Source organism: Leptonychotes weddellii, chromosome 7 (assembly GCF_054177405.1).
Source record: "Leptonychotes weddellii isolate Sample4059 chromosome 7, ASM5417740v2, whole genome shotgun sequence".
NCBI lineage: Eukaryota > Metazoa > Chordata > Mammalia > Carnivora > Phocidae > Leptonychotes > Leptonychotes weddellii.
Genome location: NC_138375.1, coordinates 28,446,988 through 28,470,842, shown reverse-complemented (window position 1 = coordinate 28,470,842; position 23,855 = coordinate 28,446,988). Strand labels below are relative to the sequence as shown.

Here is a 23,855-nt window from a genome sequence, read left to right as displayed (position 1 = left end):
GCTACAAAATAGTAATATACCCATGAGGATATGGATTTCTATCATAGCCTATGGTTTTGATATTTCAAAATAACATTTTTGCATAACAATAAAACTTATATAACACACAATAGGTTTCTAGTTGTTTTGTTTTGTTTTTTTACCTTCATACTGAAGTTGACTGCAAAGCATCCTAGTAGTTACTTGGTTTCCTATAGAAGGTTCGAAAACTGAAGACCTTTTGAAGCTATAGAACAGATCAGCTGAACAGATGCTGCCTCCCAAATCAATTTATTTCTCTGTGAGTGGTCTCAAAGTTAGTCTAAAATAGTCTGAGGGTATTAAATCCAAAAGTGCTGATAGCTGCCCATATCCCCTTCAAAAGCAAAACATGGGCAGATGAGGCAGCAGGTTGATCTCACTAGTGTATTTTATCCTAGGTAGGTTGTTAGGTGTAACTGCCTTAGACTGAGACCCTGGGAGGGCTCAGCGGGACCCTTTCTTTTTCAACAGTGAGTAGAAGCAACTTTGTCTGATTCAGAAGATTGAAATTAGTGGAGGACAGAAGCCTTGGCTGCATTTTAGAGGAGGAAGGGCATAGCTGGTAGGGGAGAACAATAAAAAGAATGAAAGGAACCAAACCCATTATTTTCAGTCTTGCCCCATCCAGGTGGGACTCCTACTAAACTCTGTCTTGACCCACCTAGAATTTAATTATTTTAAATAGATTAATATCTGAAGTCTGACATGAACAGTAAGACTGACTTTATTTGCAATTTGGACTGTTGTCCCTCACTTGACTTCTAGAATTACAGTGTTTCTTAAAGTGCTTTTCTGTAAAGTCTGCTTCAGAGAACAGGCTGAGATTATTGAAAAGGCAAGTTCTCGGGCCCGACTCTAGCCCTAAGAAGTCCCCCTCTGGTGCTGAGGAAAAGCTCCAGGTTACAAGCAGCCTGGCGATTTCTAACGCTGATAGAGCAGTGTAATATACTGAAGGTCTAGGAGTCTTAACAGAGACTCATACTCGCCCTTGTCTCCAAGGGAGGCAAACATGGACAAATAGAAAGGAATAAACTGCATCCAGAGTCTTGGAGGATTGTTTGCACTCAACTGAATTGACAAGAGGTCTCCTTGGAGGCCCTTTCTTTCTTAGGTCATGAAGGTAGGATTATTTTGGTGAACTTGCTAAACTTACAGATTGGGGTTGGAGGTGGGGGAGCATGATCATGAGAGAAAATAGCTAACATTGAACATTTGTGTTAATCACTTTATTTCAGGTTCTGTACTTATCTTATTTAAGCCTCTCACATCAGCCCTAGGAGACACTATTATTGAGGTTTTAAATGATGACTTGATATTTAATACACTGATATTTAACCCAAAAATTCTAACCATGGGTTTTGTTTTGTTTTTTTCTCTACACTTCTCTAGGAACTTGATATGCTGACTATCCAGAGGAACAAAAAGGTTGGCCTTAGTTGTCAAGGACAAAGTTAATAGTCAGACACGTCCTGACCTCTGCTCTCATTCCAGCTTTGACATATTATCTGTTACCTTATTGCTTGCTGCCTCTTCCACTTGTAAAATGCCTTTCACTTTTCTGTTTAGATTAAAGCTAAACTGAATTTATGGCTTTAAATAAATTAAGAATCTAAATTCTCTAGCTTAAATGTAAATAAAGTAGTTTCCCTACTTGAACCATTGCCTAGTGTGTTCTAGAACCTTCTAGAACACTACCATGTACCCTCTGCTTGAGAGATGCAGCCACCACAACTCCTCAGATGACACTGTTTTGAATAAATTTTAAAATCCTTACTGTTCAGAGTTGTTTGGGGCTTCTATTTTATAGCACAAAACCTAAAGGTTATAGTATAACAAGGCACCTTCTTAAATCTTGCTTCATATCAACATTTATAGAGAATTTTTAAAGTAAAATTGAAGCAAGTCCAACTTCTCCCTAGACAACTGGGAATCTGATACACTTAAGGACCTTTTTAAAAATATAATTTCTCTTTCTGAAGATTATTTTCTCTCAAGGGCAAGATTGTTGTTGTTGTTTTTTTTCCAATCTCTTGCTAGATAGTGCAAATGAGGGAAAAACATTATTTGTCTCTCCTCTCCTCTTCCCTCTGATTCTTTTTTTCAGTCAGTTTTGCTCCCAGGTTCATATAACATTACTTCCCTTCCACAAGCAACAGAGTTTTATGGGGCAAAAAAAAAAAAAATCTAAGGATTCATGGATCTGAAACATCTCTGCCTTCTCAGTAATCGCTAAATCCCGTAACGAATCGCAAATGGACACAACCTTTATCCTTTCTATGGAATAGGAGGCCATCCTCTTGAGCTGAAGTTCCAGAAGAGCAGTTCATGTTGAAGAAGATGAAAGAAAAACTGAAGAAAAACTGAACTCAACTCAGCAATGAAGGACTGTATTCTGAAGAGCCAACACATCAGAAAGTTCAATGTGATTGTGCCAAATATATTAGGTGCTTATATGGGGTCATACTAGACCTTTATCAAGTAACTGGAAAACTTGCTTGAAGCCACAATCTCATAGTTAGTTGGAAGATAAATGGTGAGGGGGTGGGAGGAGAGAAGCTGTAGAACAAGTATTTGGTGTTATCATTGAAAAATCTAATGTCTGCAGTATTTTTCTCCTCATAACCTTGGAAACTCTCCCAGTTCATTTCCAGTCATATTGTTAGCACAGTTCTGAAGGATTTGTTCTTGCCAAAATGAGTTTCATTTTGTTATGTTTATGTTGGGTTTTTAAATGTTGTCTCTTGACCCTTAGTGCTCAGGTTCTTGTGGGTGTTAATCAACCATACAACGTTACCTTTAGGTAGAAGAGGAGGATGACTGCTCAGGATCTAAACAAGATGGTGGCCTCACGAACCTTTATTGATTAGTCCCACGTAGTCCAAGCTAAAGTCTTGTGGTTTTATGTTTAATGGTAATAGCTGATCATGTATGGCATGATTTTCCATCTGGCTTCCTACTCAGTCATTATAAACACAGACTTAAAAATAGTATTTTATATGTCCCAATACCTGAATGTGCTCAACTGGAGGCAATTATTTCTAGATAGTTGAAATTTTGAAAGTAGACAAATTTTGAAAAGGATGATCAGCCACACAACTGTTTTGTACATACTTATTTTCTTGTGCACTTTTCTGTATGCAAATAAAGCTATAAATTTACTCATTTCAATAAACTGGAATGGCAGAATCTCATGTGTTAGCATCAGTTTATTCTTATAGTTGGCCCCCACTTTGAGATTATGTGTCACAGTCAAGGTATAAATTATATCAGTCCAAGGTGAGCAAATATTAGTACATTCTGGATTGTCACAAAGATGAAGAGAAAATGGAAATCTGTGAAATAAGACCATGAGTAAACTATTGTCTGATATCTTTTAATGCCTTATTTTCCTCTCCCTGACCTACACATATTCCCTGCCTGGGAGTTTAATGGGAGTGCAGGTGGATAAGACCTGTATCAGAACAACCTCTACTGACATCTAGTATAAAAATCATTTATTAATGAACTCTTGGTTCACAACTTCTACCCGTTGCCTCTCCTTGTTCTTGATTCAACCATGTTTGACGTCACCAAGACACAACTGTGTGGACTGATCCAGGCTGGTGTAGGCCACTCGGGAGAACTTCTGTGTGAGGTGGGCAGGCCCAGGATCAGACATCTTTAGCACGAGGACACTCTTAAATACTCTCCCCTCGTATAAAAGTTCAAGGCTCTCATTTTTTTCAAAAAGACCTAGATCTCCTGGGGGGATGACCCTGAGGCAGGCCTTGCTTCAGTACAAAAGTCTTGATCTTAAACTTTTCTAAGGATTAGGACAAACTTGGGAGCAGGTGAGTGTCATTGACGGGTATTTATGATTATAGGTCATTCATTATTACTGCCTTACCTTTCCCCTTAATTGAAACAGTTGGTCCCTTTTTGCCAACAATGAGCAGAATATAGAAAAACAGACTCCACACAAAGGCAGCTTCCAGTAAGCCACAGATGTGCTGGAGAAGGCTGCTGATAAGAACATGTTGCACAAATTATCTGGCTTATCCAGATGCTCTGAAGTGTGTCTAACCCACTGAGCCTGTATGCTGTTTCCATGTGGCTTAATCTGTAAGATCTTGCCAGAGGTTAACCCTTGCTCATATGTACAAGGGGAGGACATTCATTTCAGTGCAGTAGGAACTACTGTTGGCCAAGCAGGGAGAGGTGCTTCCAGAAGTGTCTCTGCAAAGTAGAAGCAGACCTCTTCTTTATAAGTCTATTTAGTAAGAATACTAGTCACACCCGTATGTTGGAAGTTCAGCTTTTATGGTAACCCTATTATACCTGCAGGCGGGTTTCTTTGGGGCATCAAATAGATCTAAGCTAAAAGTTGAATTTGAAGAGCCACCATGCCCCCAAATTCCTCACATAAAGGCAATACAAAGGGAGAAGTTATTGATTTTCTCAAGATAATCTTGCATCTATGAAGCGCTTTCCCATTTACACAACATAACTTCATTCTATAGATACTATAATCCTGTGGGGTGGGATCTGTCGCTGTTCCATCTCATCTGAGAATGGCATCATGCTTTAAAATCCCTCCAACTCTTCAGTGATTTCTGTGGTATTTTATTGTAAAACTGCATTGCGGTAGGGATATCCTTTCAGCCCGTGATTTCAAACTGCTCCACCAAAATGTTAACCATGGAGTCTAGAGATAGCCAAACACAGCAAATTCTGTGTCTTTCCTGTGCTGAAAGCAGGGAGGGGAAAGAACAGAGGATGGAGCTAACTCAGAAGTTTGGTTGACCTGCAATAAACTGATGAGTGAGGACTCTGACCCATGTTCCCGGAATAGGTTCAATACAAAGTCTTCTAGTAAAAGACAGGAGCTCCCTAAAAGTCCCTGGTAAATATTTAAGCTATTACCAGTGGAGGAAATTGCTAAATAGTAAAACATCTAATTCTTGCTGGAAAATGTTGTTTTAACTAACTTTCTTCTATTAAAAATAACTAAGACCCAGTTCTAAATTAATATGTCAAACTTAGACACATACAAGGCTGGGTAACGGCAGCCTTGTTAACATGCCCTAATTACAGCCAGGCTAATGGCCGAGGGCCAGCCATGTGTCATCTCACCTAATGAGGGCCTGAGCCCCTTGTTTTCCCTTGCTTTTCTGGAATTATGTACTTAATTACTAAACCTCTATTGTGTGTTGAAATCATGTGAGTGCCAGGCTCCTAGGAGATGACAGTGTGGGCTACTCGGTGGCAAAGAAACTGGGTTTCTGTCTTGACCAAAGTTGAGGTAGTTATAAAAGAAGGAAAAACACCTGACTCTGAAAGTCTCCATGACTAAGTTTTCTTCTGATGTTACTTATGGAGTTTTCTGTCCATTCTTTTTTCATTTGGTTAACTTCAATCACTATTATTTTACCTTAATTGTAAGAAAGTGAAATTATTGCCATTATAAAAGGTACATGATGACCTGACTGGGCTAAGGCTGAGCTGTGGATGGTTCTGGGATGTGTCTGAAGCTACTTCTACCAGATGCCTACCAACACTGATTGATCATCACAGAGCCTTTTGTGTGGGGGCCACTAAGAGGAGTGTTGGAACACAGGAGCTAATGGAGAGGGAGGGGAGGGGAATGGAAAGCTGATATGATGTTTGCCTCCCCACCTTCCTCACTAGCCTGAGAGACTGGCCTAGAGATTGATGATGGAAATGACAGAGCTAGAAGCAGGAGGAATTGTCCTTTTTTTGATGAAAAACCCTGGGAACAGGCTGGCACGTTATAGCCCACATGTCCACTGGTAATGAATGGACTACATCAATGGAAAGGCTCACAGTGTTTAAAAATAGTAGCGGGTTATTTTTCTCACATAAAAAGTCCAGATTGATGGCTGCTGGTATTGGCTGAGTAGCTCAACGAGGCCCTCAAGGACGTAGACTCTATTTTAGCTTTTCACCCCAACTTTTGTAGCCTTTTGGCGCCCTATTCTCATGTTTATTGCCTAATGGTCACAAGATGGCTGCACAGCCCCAAATATGATGTTAGTGTTCAAGGAGGGCAGCATGGGAAAGAGCAGCTCAATCAAGGCCTTCTCCTTGCACCAGGCATTTCAGTTTTCTCCAAGGCTTCCCAATTACTTCACTATGTCTCATTGGCCAGAATTTGGTCACATGGCCACTGCTCAGTGCAAAAGAGGACGGGAAATCAAGCTTTTAGCTTTGTCAACCTCTATAGTGAAAGTAGTTAAGGAAGAGACATGGTTGGCTAAATAATTTCTGGGGCCTAGGGCAAAATAAAAATAGAGGATCCATTATTCATAAACCAGGGGGTAAAGTGCCATTAAAGACATTGATGCGCGAACATATCCTTTCTTCTGCAAACTTTTTCTTATTATGACATATTTTATTTGCTATTTAATGTTGTTCTAAGTAAAAAAGAAATGAAATTTTAAAGTTTTCGTGTGAATTTTATTGCTAATCTTTAGCTGGTAAGTGGAATCACTGAAATTATACAACTTGTATTTCATAACTCATACATGCATATATATTTAACATATGTATTTCATTCCTACAAGAACAGTAGAAACAGTACAAAACTAACTCAACTGTTTTTAATTCACTTCTTGATACATGAATATTCTACCAGTACATTCTACCTTTAGTTCACTGATGAGTACAGAAAAATGGTGGAAAGAAGAAATATGGGTGGCTCTATATTTTTGTTTCCTTTTATATTATTATTTTCAGCATAAGTAGATGGCTAATGCAGAGAAGTAATACACTAGTAAGAAAGATCTGATAGTGTTTCTTGGTCATTTGTGTTTCTTCTTGTACTAGAAGTCAGCTCTGGTTCAAATGGAGAGTGTGACCTCTCAGGGCTGTCACTTACACAGTGCTAGGCATAATACATCAACCGTATACTCACTTTTGCTTTGACTCATTGAACTCCCACACATCATGGGTCCACCTGAATTCCACGTTCATGGGGCAACATATGCATTCTGTGCAAATGTGGTAGGTAGCATGGAGGAAGGGACACAGTGTACATTTCCTCTGCTCATGTGCGTGTTCCATTTTCCCATCAAACTTGCTTTCAAAACAAAATCCAAACACAAAATTAAGAACTTCAAGGTGGTACTAATAGAGCATGAAACCAATCGTGGGGCCTTTCCGAGGGCTTGAGCCCTGTCCAACTCACAGGTCGCATGCCCTAGAAGCCTGCCTTGGCAAGAGGGCCTTGGAAACAGGCGATGGATAAGCCAATATATTTCCCAAATGCCTGGGTGATAGTTTAACCCTAAGCTGGCCTGCCTCCAAGTGCAAAGCACAGCAGTCTTTGATGACATAGGACCCTCAGGGCAGAAGAGAAGCCCACACATGGAAAGCATAGTCAGCAAAGCCAAAGTCAAGGTACCTCAACTAGAAGGTGTAAGCTCAAGAATGCAGAGGACTAGTTTCTGTGTGTTAGTATCATGAGGACTATAAAAGTTAGAAGGGGGTGGTGGGTTAACTAAAAGCTCCGCCCAGGAGGCTTTAATGTTGTCATAACGTAATTTGACGTCAAAGTGATGCACCATCTCAGTTGGAAGGATAGAGGAGGGAGGACTATAGAACTCCTGAGCTCTTACTTGCTGATGTGCTTCGAAATTCTTCATTTCACTTCACTGCAAGCACAATTGCCAAATCTGGAAAGCCAGACTGGATTCAGGGATGGTCCACAGAAGTCACTGAATAATATTAGCAAACACCTACCCAGCATTTGCCAACCACAGACACTATTCTGAGTGTGTTACAATAAACAATTTAATTTCCATGTCAGTTCTACGAGGTGGGCTGCTACTACCACCACCATTTTATAGAGGAGGACACTGAGGAACTTCCCAAAGTCGGAGCTAGTAAGTGGCTGACATGTCCGGTGTCCTTGCACTTAGCCTCAAATTCACCACTTCAGCACTCCACTGCTTCCAAAAACTGGCCCCAGTGCCTTTATGCTGGCCTATCTTCCACCCACCAAGATTTTCTTCTCTTCATAGTACTGTTCTCCTCTTCTACTTCCTATAACCAATATGCCTATCATGACATGCTTATGCTTATGTTTAATTAGGCACGTTGATCCCCCTTTGGGCTTTTCAGGGCACATTTTCAGAATGAATTAAGTGTCACTTAAGAATTTGAATTATCTAGTTGCTATAAATGCAATACATTGATCTAACCTGACATGGCGCATTCTAATTCAGGTATTTCAAATCAGCATACTTAACGTAAGCCACGGGCTGCTCATAATGAAAGATGGGTTGTGAGTAATGTTCCCCAAAATCTTCTACATTATAAATAACAAATCATCCCATATCTGCTCACCGGCAGGCTAGTTGGATATTCCACAGTCAATGAGGAGCCCGATTTTATAACAGTAATACTGTTGTGTATCTGTTTCATAAAATGCAACACCCAATGGTATCATGCTCTTAATGAACTGAATCAAAATTACGTACTCACGACACAGTTTATTTTACACAGTGCTTTTTCATTCTCTCCTTCTCAGTTCTTCAGGTTTTAAAAAAACCTATTAGTGGTGATGACTTTCTTCTTTCTTCTAATTTGACGAACACAAACCCTTGCACTGTAGAGATTGGAAACTGAACAAGTGAACACGGAGCAGAGAGATGCCTTGCAGCCCATCAACAATACACACACAGCCCCATGGCAGAGAAAAGCACAGATCAGTAAAGAGGGAAAAATGGAGGAGATGATGCCAGACCAGAAATAGGATTAAGTTCCTGACTGAAATCATCTGTAATTACTGACTGACCCTTCCCCTAGAGAAGAAGGATTAGCAAAACATGTCTGGAGAAGAAAAAAAAATTTTTTTTCTTAAACTGGGTCAAAATTTTGCTTACATTACATTGGGGTGGAGAGAGAAAAATGTATCCACATTATGTTTTCTCCCTTTCTTCCTTCCTTCCTCCCTTTCTCTCTCTCTCACCCTCCCTCTCCCTCCCTCCCCCTCTCCCTTTCTTTCTTTCTTTCTTTCTTTCTTTCTTTCTTTCTTTCTTTCTTTCTTTCTTTCTTTCTTTCCTTCCCCAATGTGCTCTTCCTCACAGGTTTCCACTCTGCTGGGTATGAATGACAACATTTATTCAGGTCCTGCCACCCTGACCCAGCCATGGTCACTCCCTCTAAGGGTACTCTCTTTCTCGGCTATGTGCGTAGTGGTTCACATTTCTTCCCCTTTTCCTGCTCTTCTCCATGATGATGGTTGGTTTGATGGGGGAAGAGGAAGGTTGAGAAGGGGCTTAGATCCTAAGACAAGTCCTTGTACTGTCCTCTGATTCTTCAGTGTCTACAGCATATACCTCGTTCTACTTGGCTACTACCTTGTGAGTTCTATAGCTAATACTCTTGGCTAAAGAATGGGGAGTCTGGTCCTCTTCATGCAGCTGAGGGACCTACAAGGCCTGGTGATTCTGCCTGAAGCCTGGGCCCCCACCTTGGCCCTCACTAACTGGGCCTTTGCATCTCTGCCCTCAACTCTAGGGCCACATTGTTCTTGATGGACAGCAAGTTTGCCAGCTACCCTCTCTATCCCTCCTCAGGGCCTGGGAACTTCTTGGTATCCTCTGTGGCCCACAACAGCCAAAGAAACCTATGAGGCCAAATTCAGTCCCTCCTCTGTCCAGCCACACACCACAACCACTTTTGTTCTGGTTTGGCTTCCCCCATACTGGGGAAGTCTGGAAGTTGCTCTCCCAGAGTTCCAGATGGCAAGAAACATCTGTCTCTGACCTCAACCTACTTACCATGCTGGCCTCATTCCAAAGTGTGGCCTGAAAGACTACTGCAAACACTCATCTCCAGGCCTCCCCCGCCCCCCCGCCCCCACCACCACCACCCCGTCCCTCTCACAACTGCTCTACTCCAGCAGGAGAGGCAGTCTTCTCACATTATTTACATCACAAGCCATGCTACCCCACTACTTTGAGATTCATGGGTGACCAATCACTGCTTTATTCCACCATCTCCTTCCCTGGTCAGTAAGCCTCACAGTTCAGCCTTGAGGCTGCAGAGTCAAAAAAAACAATTTTAAAAGAGAAAATTAAAAAGAATTTAGGATTTGCCAAGCATCATCCCCTATTATATTTAGTTGTGTTTACACGTTGTTAATTGATAAATCTGTATATAGTTTTGTCCTCGAATACTAGTTTCTTTTTGTCAAAGTTCCAAGTTCCAGAAACCAAACATACCTGAGCCAAGGGAAATCTACCAGTGATCCTGTAACTCTGAAATAACTATGAAATAACTATGAAGTACCCATTATGAGCCCACTTACCACTATGCATATTGTCAAAATACTAATGCAATAAAAAGAAAGATGACTTCCAGATATAGAAACCAGAAAGACAGTTAATGGTGACTCATTAATGAAAATAAAGAATATAAGAAGAGCTTCCTTGACAAGGACAGGGCAAGAATTATGTGCATGATTTTAGACAGAGCAAGTTCAAATTACCATAGGGAAATCAAAGTCCACCTTGAGATTTCTTAGAAGTACTTGAAAATTATTAAGCTGGAAAGTAACAGCATAAGTTTGCATTTTTCAAAAAGTTTCACTTCTAGATATCTATACTTCTAAAACAAGAACCCAGAAGATTCTGGTAAGGGAATTTCAACCAACCACTCTTTTGAGACTTCTGGTTCTGAAGAGTAGGCTTAATCTTAAGAGTGGATAAGAAAAGAAGGGATAGACTGACAAGTGGAGAGGGTAGAGGACAGACCCCTGAGGAATATCAGCATTGTATGATAGACAAGGGAGAGGAGCTGGCAAAAGAGAAGCAGAAGATGAGGAAATGTTGTACCACAAAAGTCAAAGGAACAGAGAGCTTTAAAGCATAAGAATGGACAGTCCAGGTAGATGCCCCTATGGGACAAAGATCAGGGGCAAGAAGTGTCCACCAAATTTAGCAATAAGGAGGTCTTCCGTGGAGTAATGAAGGCCAAGGGCAAACTGCAATAGGTTGAGCATAACCGTGTAGTAAGGGAAGAAAGTTGATACAGACTGCAAAAAAAGTGTGGCTAACAAAGGCAAGTGCAATAAGAGAAACCCAAAGTGGAGAGATCAAGGAGCTGGATGTTCAATAAAGCAAAGAAAGGGGATATTGAGAGTAAGAGGATGAGGTAACCCGAAGACTTGGAAATCGTGATCAGACAGTAGGATATTGACATTTGCAAAGATGAAGCCATTACATGTGTTAGAATGACACTAGGACAGTGGGCTAGATGGGATGAAGATAAATATTCATAGAACTGATGGAATCAAGAAAGAGTGAGGTGGGGTGGTACTTCAGAGAACACTGAAATCAGTAAAGGAAAGGCTGGAGTTAGTGTGGGGAGAGAGAGAGAAGACAGTGTCTAAAGTCTTGGGTGAATGCAGACAGTCAACAGTGCCGGTAAACAGAAGGGGCATAGCCAGATCTTGTCAACTTCAAAAGAACAAGGGATTGTCTTGAGTCTTTCCTTAAACAAAGTGCTGTAATGCAATCAAGGGGGCCCTAAATACTTCCATGTGACTGTAAACAGATCTGAGCCACAGGAATTCTTATTACTGTAAAGGGATCGCCAGACTTACATCACTCCCGTTGAACTTCGCACACAGCCCCAGAACCACTCCGTAGAGAAACTGTTCCTCTTTCTTTATAAAAGAGCTTGTTTGAAAGTGTTGTAATGAAAACGGCATGGAAGCCACAGTGAAGAGAGCTAGAATCTGATGCTGCCCCACCCCTGACTGTGTGACCTTGGGAGTGTCACCTCCCCTTCCTGGACAGCATTTTCCTCATCTATATTTCTTTATTCATCTATTAATGCATAATTCCCACTCTCTGTTGAAGCCTAACAGTGGTGGGCACCATCCTAGACGTTGAGAATATAGCAGCAAGCAGGACACACCCCAAACCAAGGGGCTGCCATTTGACAATTCTAATTCCCTCCAGCGGGTGGGTGGGTGTGTTTTAAGTGAAAGTACTACAATTTCAGTGTAGTGGTGTACGATCCGTGGATCTTTCCAGATTCAGTCAGAAACAGATACAGAATGAGATGGCAGCTCCTACGTGGGATCTCTGGACACTGAGGGAGTCCATGAAATTTCTAATAATAAACTTCCAGAAAACTGCTTGCATCACTTTAAGAGATCCAGATGGAAATTATGCCCAACACATTTACATCACTTCAGTAAAAATAAGTGTTTCTGCCTGATGGTCGCACATTCTAATGTACACATGTGCGTGGCTCTGCCTTAAAAACGGGAGAAACTATTATTACTGTGCAATAAATATAATTTAGAGCCACAAAGTTCCCAAGCAAATTGAAACCAAAGGGAAATTAAAAAAAACAATTTTTTTTAAGGCTCCTGAGCGGAGAAAACTTTGAGAGCCCTCAGCAGAGTGGAAAAGTGTGGCATCAGAATTTGAAGACATGTTTGTTCAAATCCCACTTCTGCCGCTTTGTCCTCATAGTCTTGGCTGTATTTCTCTGCACCTCATCTGTAAAGCTAAACCAGAAGCCTACCTTTTACGGAGTTGAGGGGGTTTAGTGAGAAACTTTATAGTTTCATGTTGTTTAACGTGACATAATTAAAACAATAACAGCAACAGACCTGCTGCGTGGTGGGAAGAGCCGGAGACGTGGAGGCAGGCACACCAAGTTCAAATGCCAGTTTCTGAGCAACTGCAGATGGGTGATGTTGGGCAAATGATGTAATCTCAGGGCACTTCCGTTTCCTCAACTGTACAATGGATTATTTTGAGGATTAAATGAGACTTTATATATATGTGTGTGTATATGTATATATATATATGTATGTATATATTAGCTACAATATATGTCTGTTAGCTTGACACATTATAAAAGTTTGATAAATGTTTATCCTTTCTTTACTTTGAAAGCCATTACATATTAAATAAAAACGTTATTCTTTTCACTTCTCTAGTCTAGCATGCTTCACTTCCCCTAGATATAACTGAAGTATAAACTTCATTTAAAAACATGTCAGATACATAATAGATGTTAAGGGCAAAGAGGAGTTAAAAGCACTACAAAAATGTAATGTATATTATATTTTACATGTCACTAACATATAATATATAATTAGTATATTGTTGTTCTATTCTACTGCTCCCATTCCTTGGCTACATTACATTTAGCCTGAACCATGGGGATAAAATAAATAGAACTTCTACAGAGCAATTCAGCATTTAACCAGCCAGCTAAGGAATTCCCCTTCTCCCCTCTTCCACCCGGGGTGGGGGGGTAAGGGACACTCAGTCAGTCTCCAAGGACAGAGGTGATTTTCAATGTTCATTCACATCTAATTATCAATTCAAGTATCGCAAAGTCTAACCAATGAGCATTAAGCCTAACTAGCATAAAGCATCATCTTATCTTGCCTGCTTCCAAGTCCTTTCTGATAAGTACCCTGGCAGGGTCCAGAGAGGCCACGTAAGAGTCCAGCATTGCTCCATCATGCTTGACAAATTCCTACTCTATCTGGGTGCAGCCCACTTGTCATTAGCTAAGACTCGCAAGAAGTGTCTCGGGCATAGATTTCATCATGGGCATGGAGATGAGGGTTGCTGCCCACATTCGAATCACCGCATTACTTCGCAGTTCTGCACTGTCTGCAGGTTGACAACAAACTCAGGTACCAATGAAATTAGACCCATGAGAGATCTCAAACTCTCCACATGAAAAGGAAAGGAAGGCAAGAAAGCCTGTGGAGAATAAATAACTTTTACTCTAAGGAGGACCATTAGTGGAAAGGTAGGGTGATGCTGGAAAAACTAGCTGTCTGTTATCCCCCAACCCCACCCTCTGTTTTTTATCAGACTGCGTATGTGCTAATGCATGAAAATTGCCTCTTTGTAATTAATAAGTATTGATGAAGGCCCCTTAAGTCCTGTGTCCGCAGACATTTTTTCAAAAACTTAATGAAATACTGCTTCTCAAGCTGGTCATTCTAAATCCCGACCCTGGCCACGCATTTGAATGACCCAGCAAGCTTTAAAAAAATACGGATGCAGGGTTCCATCCCAGATCAATTAAATTAGAATTCAGTGGGGGGTGGGCCAGCATCAATGGCTTTGCACAGGTTCCGGGTCATTCTATCGAACAACCAGTGTTTTAAGAGCAGCCGTGACACCCACATTCTCTGGCACTTCGAAAACGCCTTACCCTTTCCACCAGTCCCAGAGAAAGTGAAAATATGCAGGGGAGGGGGTCCTTTAGGATGGACTGGAGCAAATTGCTCCATCTCAGGATCTATCTTGCTGACAGGCGCATTTCTGAGATAAGGAGAACGTACCCTCCTGTGGGATGGTGTACACGCCTTAAGGAGTTTACCTAGATTCTTCAGCATGATCCACCGGGTCTATAAAGACAGCCAGCTTTGTAACTGCATTTTGCACTTGGCGGTACCCGTGCATCAATAACCCACACGGTGCAGTCTCAGATGGCCACATCGGTCCCTGCCTCCTTTCCAGTCACCACAGTTCTTTGACTAATTTCTTTTACTAATTTATGCCTCTCTGAGAACCATCCCCAGACCCATTTTCCCCCAAATTGCACACTCTCTCATCCTTCCACCCAGAGTCTCCCCAGATGAGAAACACTGGAGTTCTCTTCTGTTTTTGTTTTTTTTTGTTTTGTTTTCAACGCTCCCACTAATCTTAGTCAATTCAGCACTCACGGGCTGGGTGCCCGAATATGCTCATCAATATGAGAAAACAGTAGGCCAAGAATTACGACATGACTCTCCTTTGATTGGACTTTGGCTCCCAGGAAGCCCAGTTTGACAAAAATCCTGACCGAAAACAAGCAATAATTGTTCCCCCAGTTCTCCGGCCCCTTGCAGATAAACGCCTTGCTGGACCTATCGGCCATACACTGCGGAGCCGTCTTAGCCAGAGCAGATGTCTGCGGGCCAGAGGTTTGCCTTGGCTCTGTGCATTATAGAAATCAGTGTCCTGACCGCTGGGCCCACTGCTAGGTGAGTCGCTTTTCTGTTTGTCTCTGGAATTTCACTGCCGGCTTTGATATTTCAAGGTCTACTTCTTAGCAGGAAAGCAGGTTAAAAAAAAAAAAAAAAAATGTCAACCCACATTGAGATAGATAGCCTCAAAGTTTGAAAAAAGGGGAGGAAAAGTGCAGGGGTGTGTCTCTGAGAGTTCTCTAAGGAAACCTGTGGCCGTTTCCAGCAATTTCTTTTAAACAAGGCATTCAAATGTTAAGGCCGAGATAGTCTTTCAATACTTGGAATTATGAAACAAAGCTGGTTTTCACCAGGGTATGATTGATAAACCTGAGTATATCAGTATCTCACATCCGAAAAGTTTAAAAGAAAGAAAATTAGCCTCTCCCTCATTCTGCCTCCATTGTCTACCACTCTTGACAATGGGCTACCTCACCTTTGTGCCCCCGTGTCAGGCGAAGGTTAGGCATTTTGCTTCTCCTCCTTGACATCCCAAGTTGTGTCCAGAGGCACACATTTTGACCTCAGGCTTAGGGTTGTAGCTCTTCCTTTCAAGAAGAATCACCATCCTGTTGACCTGTCAGCCATGCTTCCTGCAAAGACTGACTTTCTCTCCTTTTGTTCTGACCCTAATTGGGAACAGGAAGCTCATACCAAGCCGAGCCAGGAAACAAATCACGCAGGTACTATGTGCTTACTGAATACCTATGCTGCACCCAGAATTGCTGGAGAACACGTACACCATCCAATACAGGATGATCCAGTTTGGGGACAGCATTGAACTATTTCGGGTTTTGACAGCGTAGCTGGGGGACAATATCTGCCCAGACGCTCACCCTCTGCCCAGACATCACTGCAACCTGCAGCCATTTCCACTTGGTCATCTGACTCTTGGTTTAACCAAATTCTGTTTTGGAATCTGATGGCCGTGGCAAGCAATCTTCCTTAGCCCCTCGGCTGCAGCGGGGGCCGCCGCAGCTCCTGGGCCCCACTGGACAGGTGGTTCGCTCACAGGGCTGCGCCGTCCAGTAGGGGCTCACGGAGCTGCGAGTTCGGCTAAAGGCTGCACCAGGCTTTCCTTCGTGCCCTCACTTCCTCTACCCCCGTGAGCTAAAAAGCCTTGTTCCATTCAGAAAACATTTTCACTTACCGGGCAATCGGCACAAGGGGGATTTGGGAAGGCAGTTACTGAAAGTTGCTTTAGCCTTCTGGTACTTACCCTGACCCTTTCTTAAGTTAAAAAAATAATTTAAACAACCCACATTCCTGGACTGAGACTCCCGCTGATCAAAAATGAGAGGCTGCGGGGAAGGCTGCAACCACTTTGAAGTTTGTGCCCCCGGGTCCCGGCCACACTCAGCTGTTGCAGGGAGGACCACAAAGGCCCCTTGGTCGGCCCCCCAGCTCTAAGCAGCTGCACTGCTGAGCCGGATTTGGGTTGGAGCGCTCTCACCGCCAAGGCCCTCAGGGAGTTTGTTAGGGTTACCCTGCTCGAACACTCGGTGCTCTGCCCCTTGATAGAGGGTTGAGATCAAAACAGAGTGTTCGTATCCGTCATGAAGTGAGACACACAGTTCGACCAGAGACCTGGAGTTTGCAAATGATTTTTTTAAATACAGATTTGATCAGAATGGCACACTCCTCTGGAGCGAGGCTTCCCAAACTCAGCTCCAGGCGCCATTACTAACGAACGAACCATGTAAGTTTGGGCAGGTTACTCAACCTTTCTGTTCCTTGGTTCCCTCATCTGTAGGATGGCAGTTGCATTAATTTCCTAGTACCACAAACCAGGCGGCTTCCAACAACAGAAATCTATTATCTCACGATTCTGGAGGCTGGAGGTCTGAAATCAAGGTATCCGTGGGGCTGTGCTCCCTCTGAGACCCTGGGTAGGATTCTTCCTAGTTTCTGCTGGTGGCCGGCAAACTTTGGCATCCTGGGCTCATAGCTACCTAATTCCAGTGCCTGGCTCAGGCACCACAGGGCTATCTTCGATCATCTTTCCTCTGTGCATGTTTGTCAGGTTCCAAATTTTCTCTTTTTATAAGGACACCAATCATATTGGATTAGGGCCCACACTAATGAATTCACTTTAACTTGATTTCCTCTGTAAAGACCCTCTTTCCAAATAAGGTCACATTCTGAGGTACAGGGGTTAGAACTTCAACTTTCTGGGCAGGGGGGTGGGGTGGGGGGACACAATTCACCCCATAGCAGTGACAACAACAGCACCTATCTAATAAGGGTCTCTGTGACAGTTAAATTATTATATATATGTTGTATTTACAACATCTGTGCCTGGCACAAAACTCAGTATATCTGAAATATTCTTTAAAATAATAACTTGCTATTGCTTTGATAGGCTCTCTGATTGAGGAAAGGAAGGGATAGAATTATAGCTAGCCTTCAGGGGATATCACCTGGCTGCACATACTTAACCTGGAGCCACAGTGACCATGAGCTATTGCTACCAGAGAATCGTTGGGGATGGATAAACATAAGAGGGCCCATGAAGACAGGTCATAAGCAGGGCATCATCTCTTAGGGCTCTCAATGGGGAGTAGAAATGTTAAAACCAGTGTGTTAGTATAGTCATAGCTCTTAACACAGGCCCTGGAACTGGGTGGCCTGAGTTTGATTCCAGGGTCCATAGTTTATTAGCTTTGTGACCCTAGGCAAAGTCCTTGATTTCTCTAAATCTGTCCCTCACCTGCAAACTGAGAATACAACTGTGACTTGCTATGTGAAATTCCTGATAATTCCTGCCATGTCCTTCGCACAGTGAAGGGGCAGCTTTGAGGGCTCCATGGGCACAGCTATCATTATATATTTTTTTAATTTGTAAATAACAACATATTGAACCCACGGTTCAAAGATCAAAAAATATAACAAGGTATACATTGAGAAGTTTTGATTTCCCCACCCATAACTTTTCATGAGATTTACGTTTTTACATATAAAGTACTTAGAATCCTGCCCCTCTTGCCCTACCCTATTCCCAGAGGCAGTCACCTTCATTAGCTTTCTGTGCATCCTTCCAGAATGTTTTAGTAGAGATTAAAGCATAGAGTCATATGTAATCTTATACTTCCCCTTTCTTTTACATACTATCTTGTACTTTGTTTTTTCCTTTTTTCTTTACAATATATCCTGGAAACCTTGCCCCATCAATTTAGAAGGAACTTCCTAATTCTCCTCACAACTGATTAATTTCCCATTGTGTGGATAGGCAGTCCAGTTAATCTATCTTTGATTGATGAAAACTTAGGTTGTTTCCAATCTTTTGTACTATAAACAATGTTGCAATGGATATTTTTAGTCCTATATCATTTTGCAAGTAGATAGTTATACCTGAGGACTAATTCCCAGAAGTGATGTAAAGGAGTCAAAAGGAAATCACCTTTGTCACTTTGCTAAAATGGTCCCGTGGCCCCAGGAGGTTTGTACCACTTTGCACTTTCCCCAGCAGAGTGTGAGTGTGCTTATTTAACCCACAGCCTTGCCAACAGCTCTGGGCCAACTTTTTGGTATTTGCCAGTCTCATAGGTAAAAAAATGGTATCTTCAAATAGTTTTAATTTCCCTCTCTCTCTTTTTATTATTTTTTAATTGAAGTATAATTGATATACAACATCCTATTAGTTTCAGGTGTACATCATGATGATTCAATGTTTTTATGCATTATGAAATGATTCCCACAATAACGCTGCATATCTTTTTATCTGTTTAAAGGCCATGTGTATGTTTTCCTTTGTGCTGTCCATGTCCTTTACTCTTTTTCCCGTTGAGCTTCTTGTCTTTCTCTTATGGATTTCTATGACCACTTTATAAACTAGTCCTTTGTCTCTGGTATGAATTACAAACATCTCCCCCAATCTGTCATTCATCTTTTGAATGTATAGGTGGTGTGGTTTTGGTGTAGTTATAATTTTCATATTTATCTCATTCTTCATTTTTCAAATAGTTAAGAAGGAGCACTAAACTGGGAGTTAGAAGTCCCAAGAGTGGCTAGGTAGGTGGCCCTTGGAGAGAAACTGCCTGGGTTTGAATCCCAACCTGGCCACCAAGTGCCCTCTTCTGTGTAACCTGAGGAAAATTACTCACCATCTCTGTGGCTCAGTTCATTATCTTTAAAGTGTGATAATAGGGGCGCCTGGGTGGCTCAGTTGGTTAAGCGACTGCCTTCGGCTCAGGTCATGATCCTGGAGTCCCAGAATCGAGTCCCGCATCGGGGTCCCTGCTCGGCAGGGAGTCTGCTTCTCCCTCTGACCCTCCTCCCTCTCGTGCTCTCTGTCTCTCATTCTCTCTCTCTCAAATAAATAAATAAAATCTTAAAAAAAAATGATTAAAGTGTGATAATACTAGTCATAGATATCTCATAGAGCTGATGTAAAAATTAAGTAAGGTTATAAGAATAAAGGCTTCGAAGAGTTCCTGATGTAGACTAAACACTCCCAAATGTTAGCAATTATCATTCCATTTATTTGAGTTAAATTTATCTCAACAATCTGGGAAAGTACCCAAACATCTGTTAATGGAAAAGCTAGGCTTAATTATTAAATTGAATATATCCAAAATGTCAGTTTTCCCTCCTTCTCTGGTGGTATACACCTGTGTTCTTAATATTCACATTCAATACAAGTTAACAGATAATTTATTTGTCAACTACTATTGGACATGGATGGTCATTTGTTTATTCATCCAGGTAGTACAGCAAATATTTACTGAGTTTGCAACACGGGCCAGACATTGCATCAAGAACTGCAGCTTAATACTGAACGTGTTACAAGGGTCTCTGTCCTCACTGGGCTTACAGTCTACTCAGGAATATAAACAATGGGGCCAGTGGCGCAATGGATAACGCGTCTGACTACGAATCAGAAGATTCTAGGAATATAAACAAATATACAGCGACTGAAACTCAGCCAATGTCTCCGAGTGAAGCCCACGATGCTAAGGGAGATATGTTCCTGTGACTGTCACCATTCCACTCGTGCACTGGCTTCCTCTGTTCCAGCCTCTGCAAGGACTTTGCTCCTGTAACTCTGCCCCTCCCTCCTGCATCACCAATAGCTCCCTTTGTATCCAATCATTCCCATCAGCCTATAGACATGTTGCAACATTTCCGTTAAATGTTGGCTCATCCTCAGCCTTACTCCAGACACACACTCACATCCAGGCTCATGGAGCGACATAGCACTTACATTCTGACAACTCTCAATTTTATATCTATGGTGCACCCTGCTTCCCTGAACACAATGTCTAATTACTTAAGTCAGCAGCTCTTGAAAATCTAACAGGCATCCCAAACTTAACATGTCCAAAACATACCCATTGATTTCTCTACCGACCTCACCCAACCTACACCACTACTCACAGAGTTACTCAGGTAATAACTGGGGAATCACAGGTGACTCCTCTATTTGCATCCTTCCCACGGGCAATCTAACGGCACGTCTGGTGGTATTATCTTTAAAATATATCCCAAATCTGCCCACTGCCTGCTATCTCCACTGTGACTATTCTAGCCCAAATCACTATCATTTCTGGCCTGTATCCATCCTGCCTACACCCCACTAATCAGTTTTCCATCTAACAACGAGAGACATTTTTAAATCTTTTGAAAACATAACTCTGGGTGTTACATCTGTTCTCATACTCCTCTAAGAATTTCCATCAAGCTCAGAATCAAATCCAAACTCCTCACCACAGCCTACAAAGAAGGAGCTGCACCCTACCTGTTTATCCAGGCATGTCTGCCACCCTCTTTTTGCTCACTCTGCTCTGTCACCGTACTTCTGTGCCTCCGACATACTGTCTCAGGGCCTTTGCACTTACTTTCCCCTAGTATAGAACACTTGTTTTCCAGATACTCACATAGCTTCTCTCTGAATTCATCCAAGTATCTCATCAAGTATCACCTTCTGTTCTGGTCACTTTTGCTATGTAACAAACCATCCCAAGACAGTAGCTTAAAACAATACCAATTATTTTACTGATTCATGAGTCCAAGGGTTGACTGGGCTCAGTGAAGGTGTTCCCATGGGTCTCCCACATGGATGTAGTCAGATGGTGGCTGGGCCCGGGATTCTTATCATGGCTTCTTCACTCGTGTCTATCATTTGCGCTGGGAAGACCCAAACTGCTAGGGGCTGGAACAATTGATTTTCCTTGAGAGTCTGTCTCTCTATCTCTCTCTTTCTCTCTGTCCTCCATGTGGTAGACTCAGGGTAGTCAGTTTCATACATAGTGGGAAAAGGCTCGCAGAGCACATGTCTTGAGATAAGCCAGCAGAATTTGCATGGCCTTCTCGAACCTTAGGCTTTAAGTGATCCAGGCTCACTTCTACTGCATTCTACTCATCAAGGCGTTAAGAAAGACACTAACGGCTTCAAGTGGAGGGCACATAGACCCCGTCTTTGATGGGAAGAATGACCAAAAAAATTGTGAACACATTTTTACATCACCACACCTCCTCTGAGAGGGTTCTTTGACTACCCCATATAAGAAAGCTCCTTCCCCTACCCCAGCCCTAGAGCCCTCTCTATCCTCTTATCCTGCTTTATTTTCCTTTACAGTTCATATGTCTTCACTGATCTTGCATGTTATAGTTGCTGGATACTCGTTTATTGTGTATCTCACCCACTAGAATGTAGGCTCCATGGTGGTAAGGACATTGTTTTGTAGCCCCAGCCACTAGAAGCATTCCTGACACAGAGCAGGCCCTCCATAAAGGTCGTTGAATATTGCCTCATTGGGAGCACATGAAAGAAGCTCCTAAATAATACTTGGAAAATCAGGAAAGGTCCTGAAAAAAATGAGTGTTGGACACTGCTGTTATATTATCTTTTCGTCTTGATGAATTGCATGAACTAAGCCAACTGGCAGATCTGTGGGTTAAGAATGCAGTCCTAATTAGCTTATATTTCTCCACTCAAAGGAGCCACATTGTCTTATTTATTGACAAAAAGATTCCTTCCTATGGCAGGTGTTTTTTCGCCTGGGTCTGCCACAATGTGTCCTGGAGAGTGAGCTGCTCCTGAGGTTTCCTTTTACTAAAGCTGGAAGCTTGTCATGGCCGGGAGATGGAAGCAGGCATACATCAAGGGCCCTTCATTTAATGCATTCCTGGCCCAGAGTTAGACCTCCTGTCGTGTTGATATACATCACTTTGATCTGGGAAGTGACTTTCAAGCTGAGATTGAAACACTTAGAGATACGTTTTACTTGATAAACACATTTCATCTAGGAATCCAGAAAGTGCTTTACAAATACTTCTCCACTCAGCCTAATAACTCAGCAGGGTGAAAGGCAGGTGGTAAGCATGGTGCGTACACAGTCTTTGAGCCACAAAACATTATCTGCCTAGTGAGTCAGAGGAGCTCAGGAAGGAGCAGTGGGCTCAGAAGGAGCTATCCAAGATCACTTATCTTCTTTCTTAATATTTATGTAGTACATTCATTTCAGTTACACATTCCTTTTGCATAATCTACTATTTCCTCCTGATAATTCCCCAGAGTCCTGCTTATTATGCCTCCAAGTAACCAGGTATCTGGTGCAATGAAGAGAAAACAGCCAGATGCTCACACTTTTCAGTTTATTTTTGCCTAATTTGACATCATTTAGGTTTAAGCTTAAAATAGATCCAGGCAAGAACCAAGTTGTCCAACTGATGTGCTTTACCTAGAATGGCTCTATTAAGAAAGAAGGAAAGAAAGAAAGAAAGAAGACCAGATGAAAACACAGAGCAGCATACGATCAAATGCCAAATGAGAGATCTAGTAAAAGGATTAGTCCTTTGATTTGCGAGGCACCTGGGTTGTTCAGTCGGTTAAGCGTCCTGGGGTCCTGGGATCGAGCCCTGAATTGGTCTCCCTGCTCAGGAGGGAGCCTGCTTCTCCCTCTCTCCCCTGCTTGTGCTCTATCTCTCACTCTCTCTCTCTCAAATAAATAAATAAAACCTTAAAAAAAAAAAAAAGGATAAGGGGGCGCCTGGGTGGCTCAGTCAGTTAAGCGTCTGCCTTCGGCTCAGGTCATGATCCCAGGGTCCTGGGATCGAGCCCCGCATCGGGCTCCCTGCTCCGCGGGAAGCCTGCTTCTCCCTCTCCCACTCCCCCTGCTTGTGTTCCTGCTCTCGCTGTCTCTCTGTCAAATAAATAAATAAAATCTTTAAAAAAAAAAAAAAAAGGATAAGTCCTTTGATTTGGAAGGCGGAAAAGTAGTAAATAAATCAGACTGGCTCGGGAAGACTTTGTGGACACAGACACTCGTCATGCCATGAAGTTGACGCGTTCTGTTATCTTAGTTATGGCCCACAGATAATACGAGAGAACGAGAAGCCATTTCCCATCGACTGCAGAATGAGCTCCTGGAGCGAATGGTCAGAATGTGACCCTTGCCTCAAACAAATGGTAAGTGTTCATTGTCATTCCCCACCCATGACCCCAAATGGAAACTGTGTTCCCAGCATCTCCAGGAAAAGGACTAGGAGGCAGGGAGCCTCCAGCTGAGTTCCAAACTAAGAAGGAAAGATAAATATCTACGTGAACGAGGCTCGATTTGCCTGGAAATCTCAGCGTAGCACACATGGTAAATGCGTGCCATGAGGACCCGGATGCTCTAGGAGAGAGGGCCAACCCTGGCATGCAGGGTGTTACTTTAACATTAGTGACTGCTTTTAGGGCTTCCATCTTTTTTTTTTTTATTATGTTATGTTAATCACCATACAGTACATCATTAGTTTTTTATGTAGTGTTCCATGATTCATTGTTTGCATATAACACCCAGTGCTAGGGCTTCCATCTTAAAACTATCGACTCAACTGGGTCTGG

The 23,855-nt window shown here is 42.3% G+C and overlaps 1 protein-coding gene and 1 long non-coding RNA gene across 2 annotated transcripts in view; both read left to right on the top strand.

Annotated features, from left to right (window-relative positions):
* The first annotated feature begins 6 nt into the window (after positions 1–6).
* On the top strand, positions 7–3,207 carry LOC102732067 (uncharacterized). Its single transcript, XR_014146893.1, has 2 exons — positions 7–1,446; positions 2,307–3,207. It is a non-coding gene; the product is annotated as an uncharacterized LOC102732067 (long non-coding RNA).
* An 11,629-nt stretch (positions 3,208–14,836) lies between these two features.
* Positions 14,837–23,855, top strand: part of C9 (complement C9) — a 48,962-nt gene continuing 39,943 nt past the window's right edge. Inside the window, exons 1-2 of the mRNA XM_081826050.1 lie at positions 14,837–15,043; positions 23,330–23,435. Coding sequence (XP_081682176.1) covers positions 14,967–15,043; positions 23,330–23,435 — 183 coding nt within the window. The 5' untranslated portion in view covers positions 14,837–14,966. The remainder of the gene's footprint in view (positions 15,044–23,329; positions 23,436–23,855) is intronic.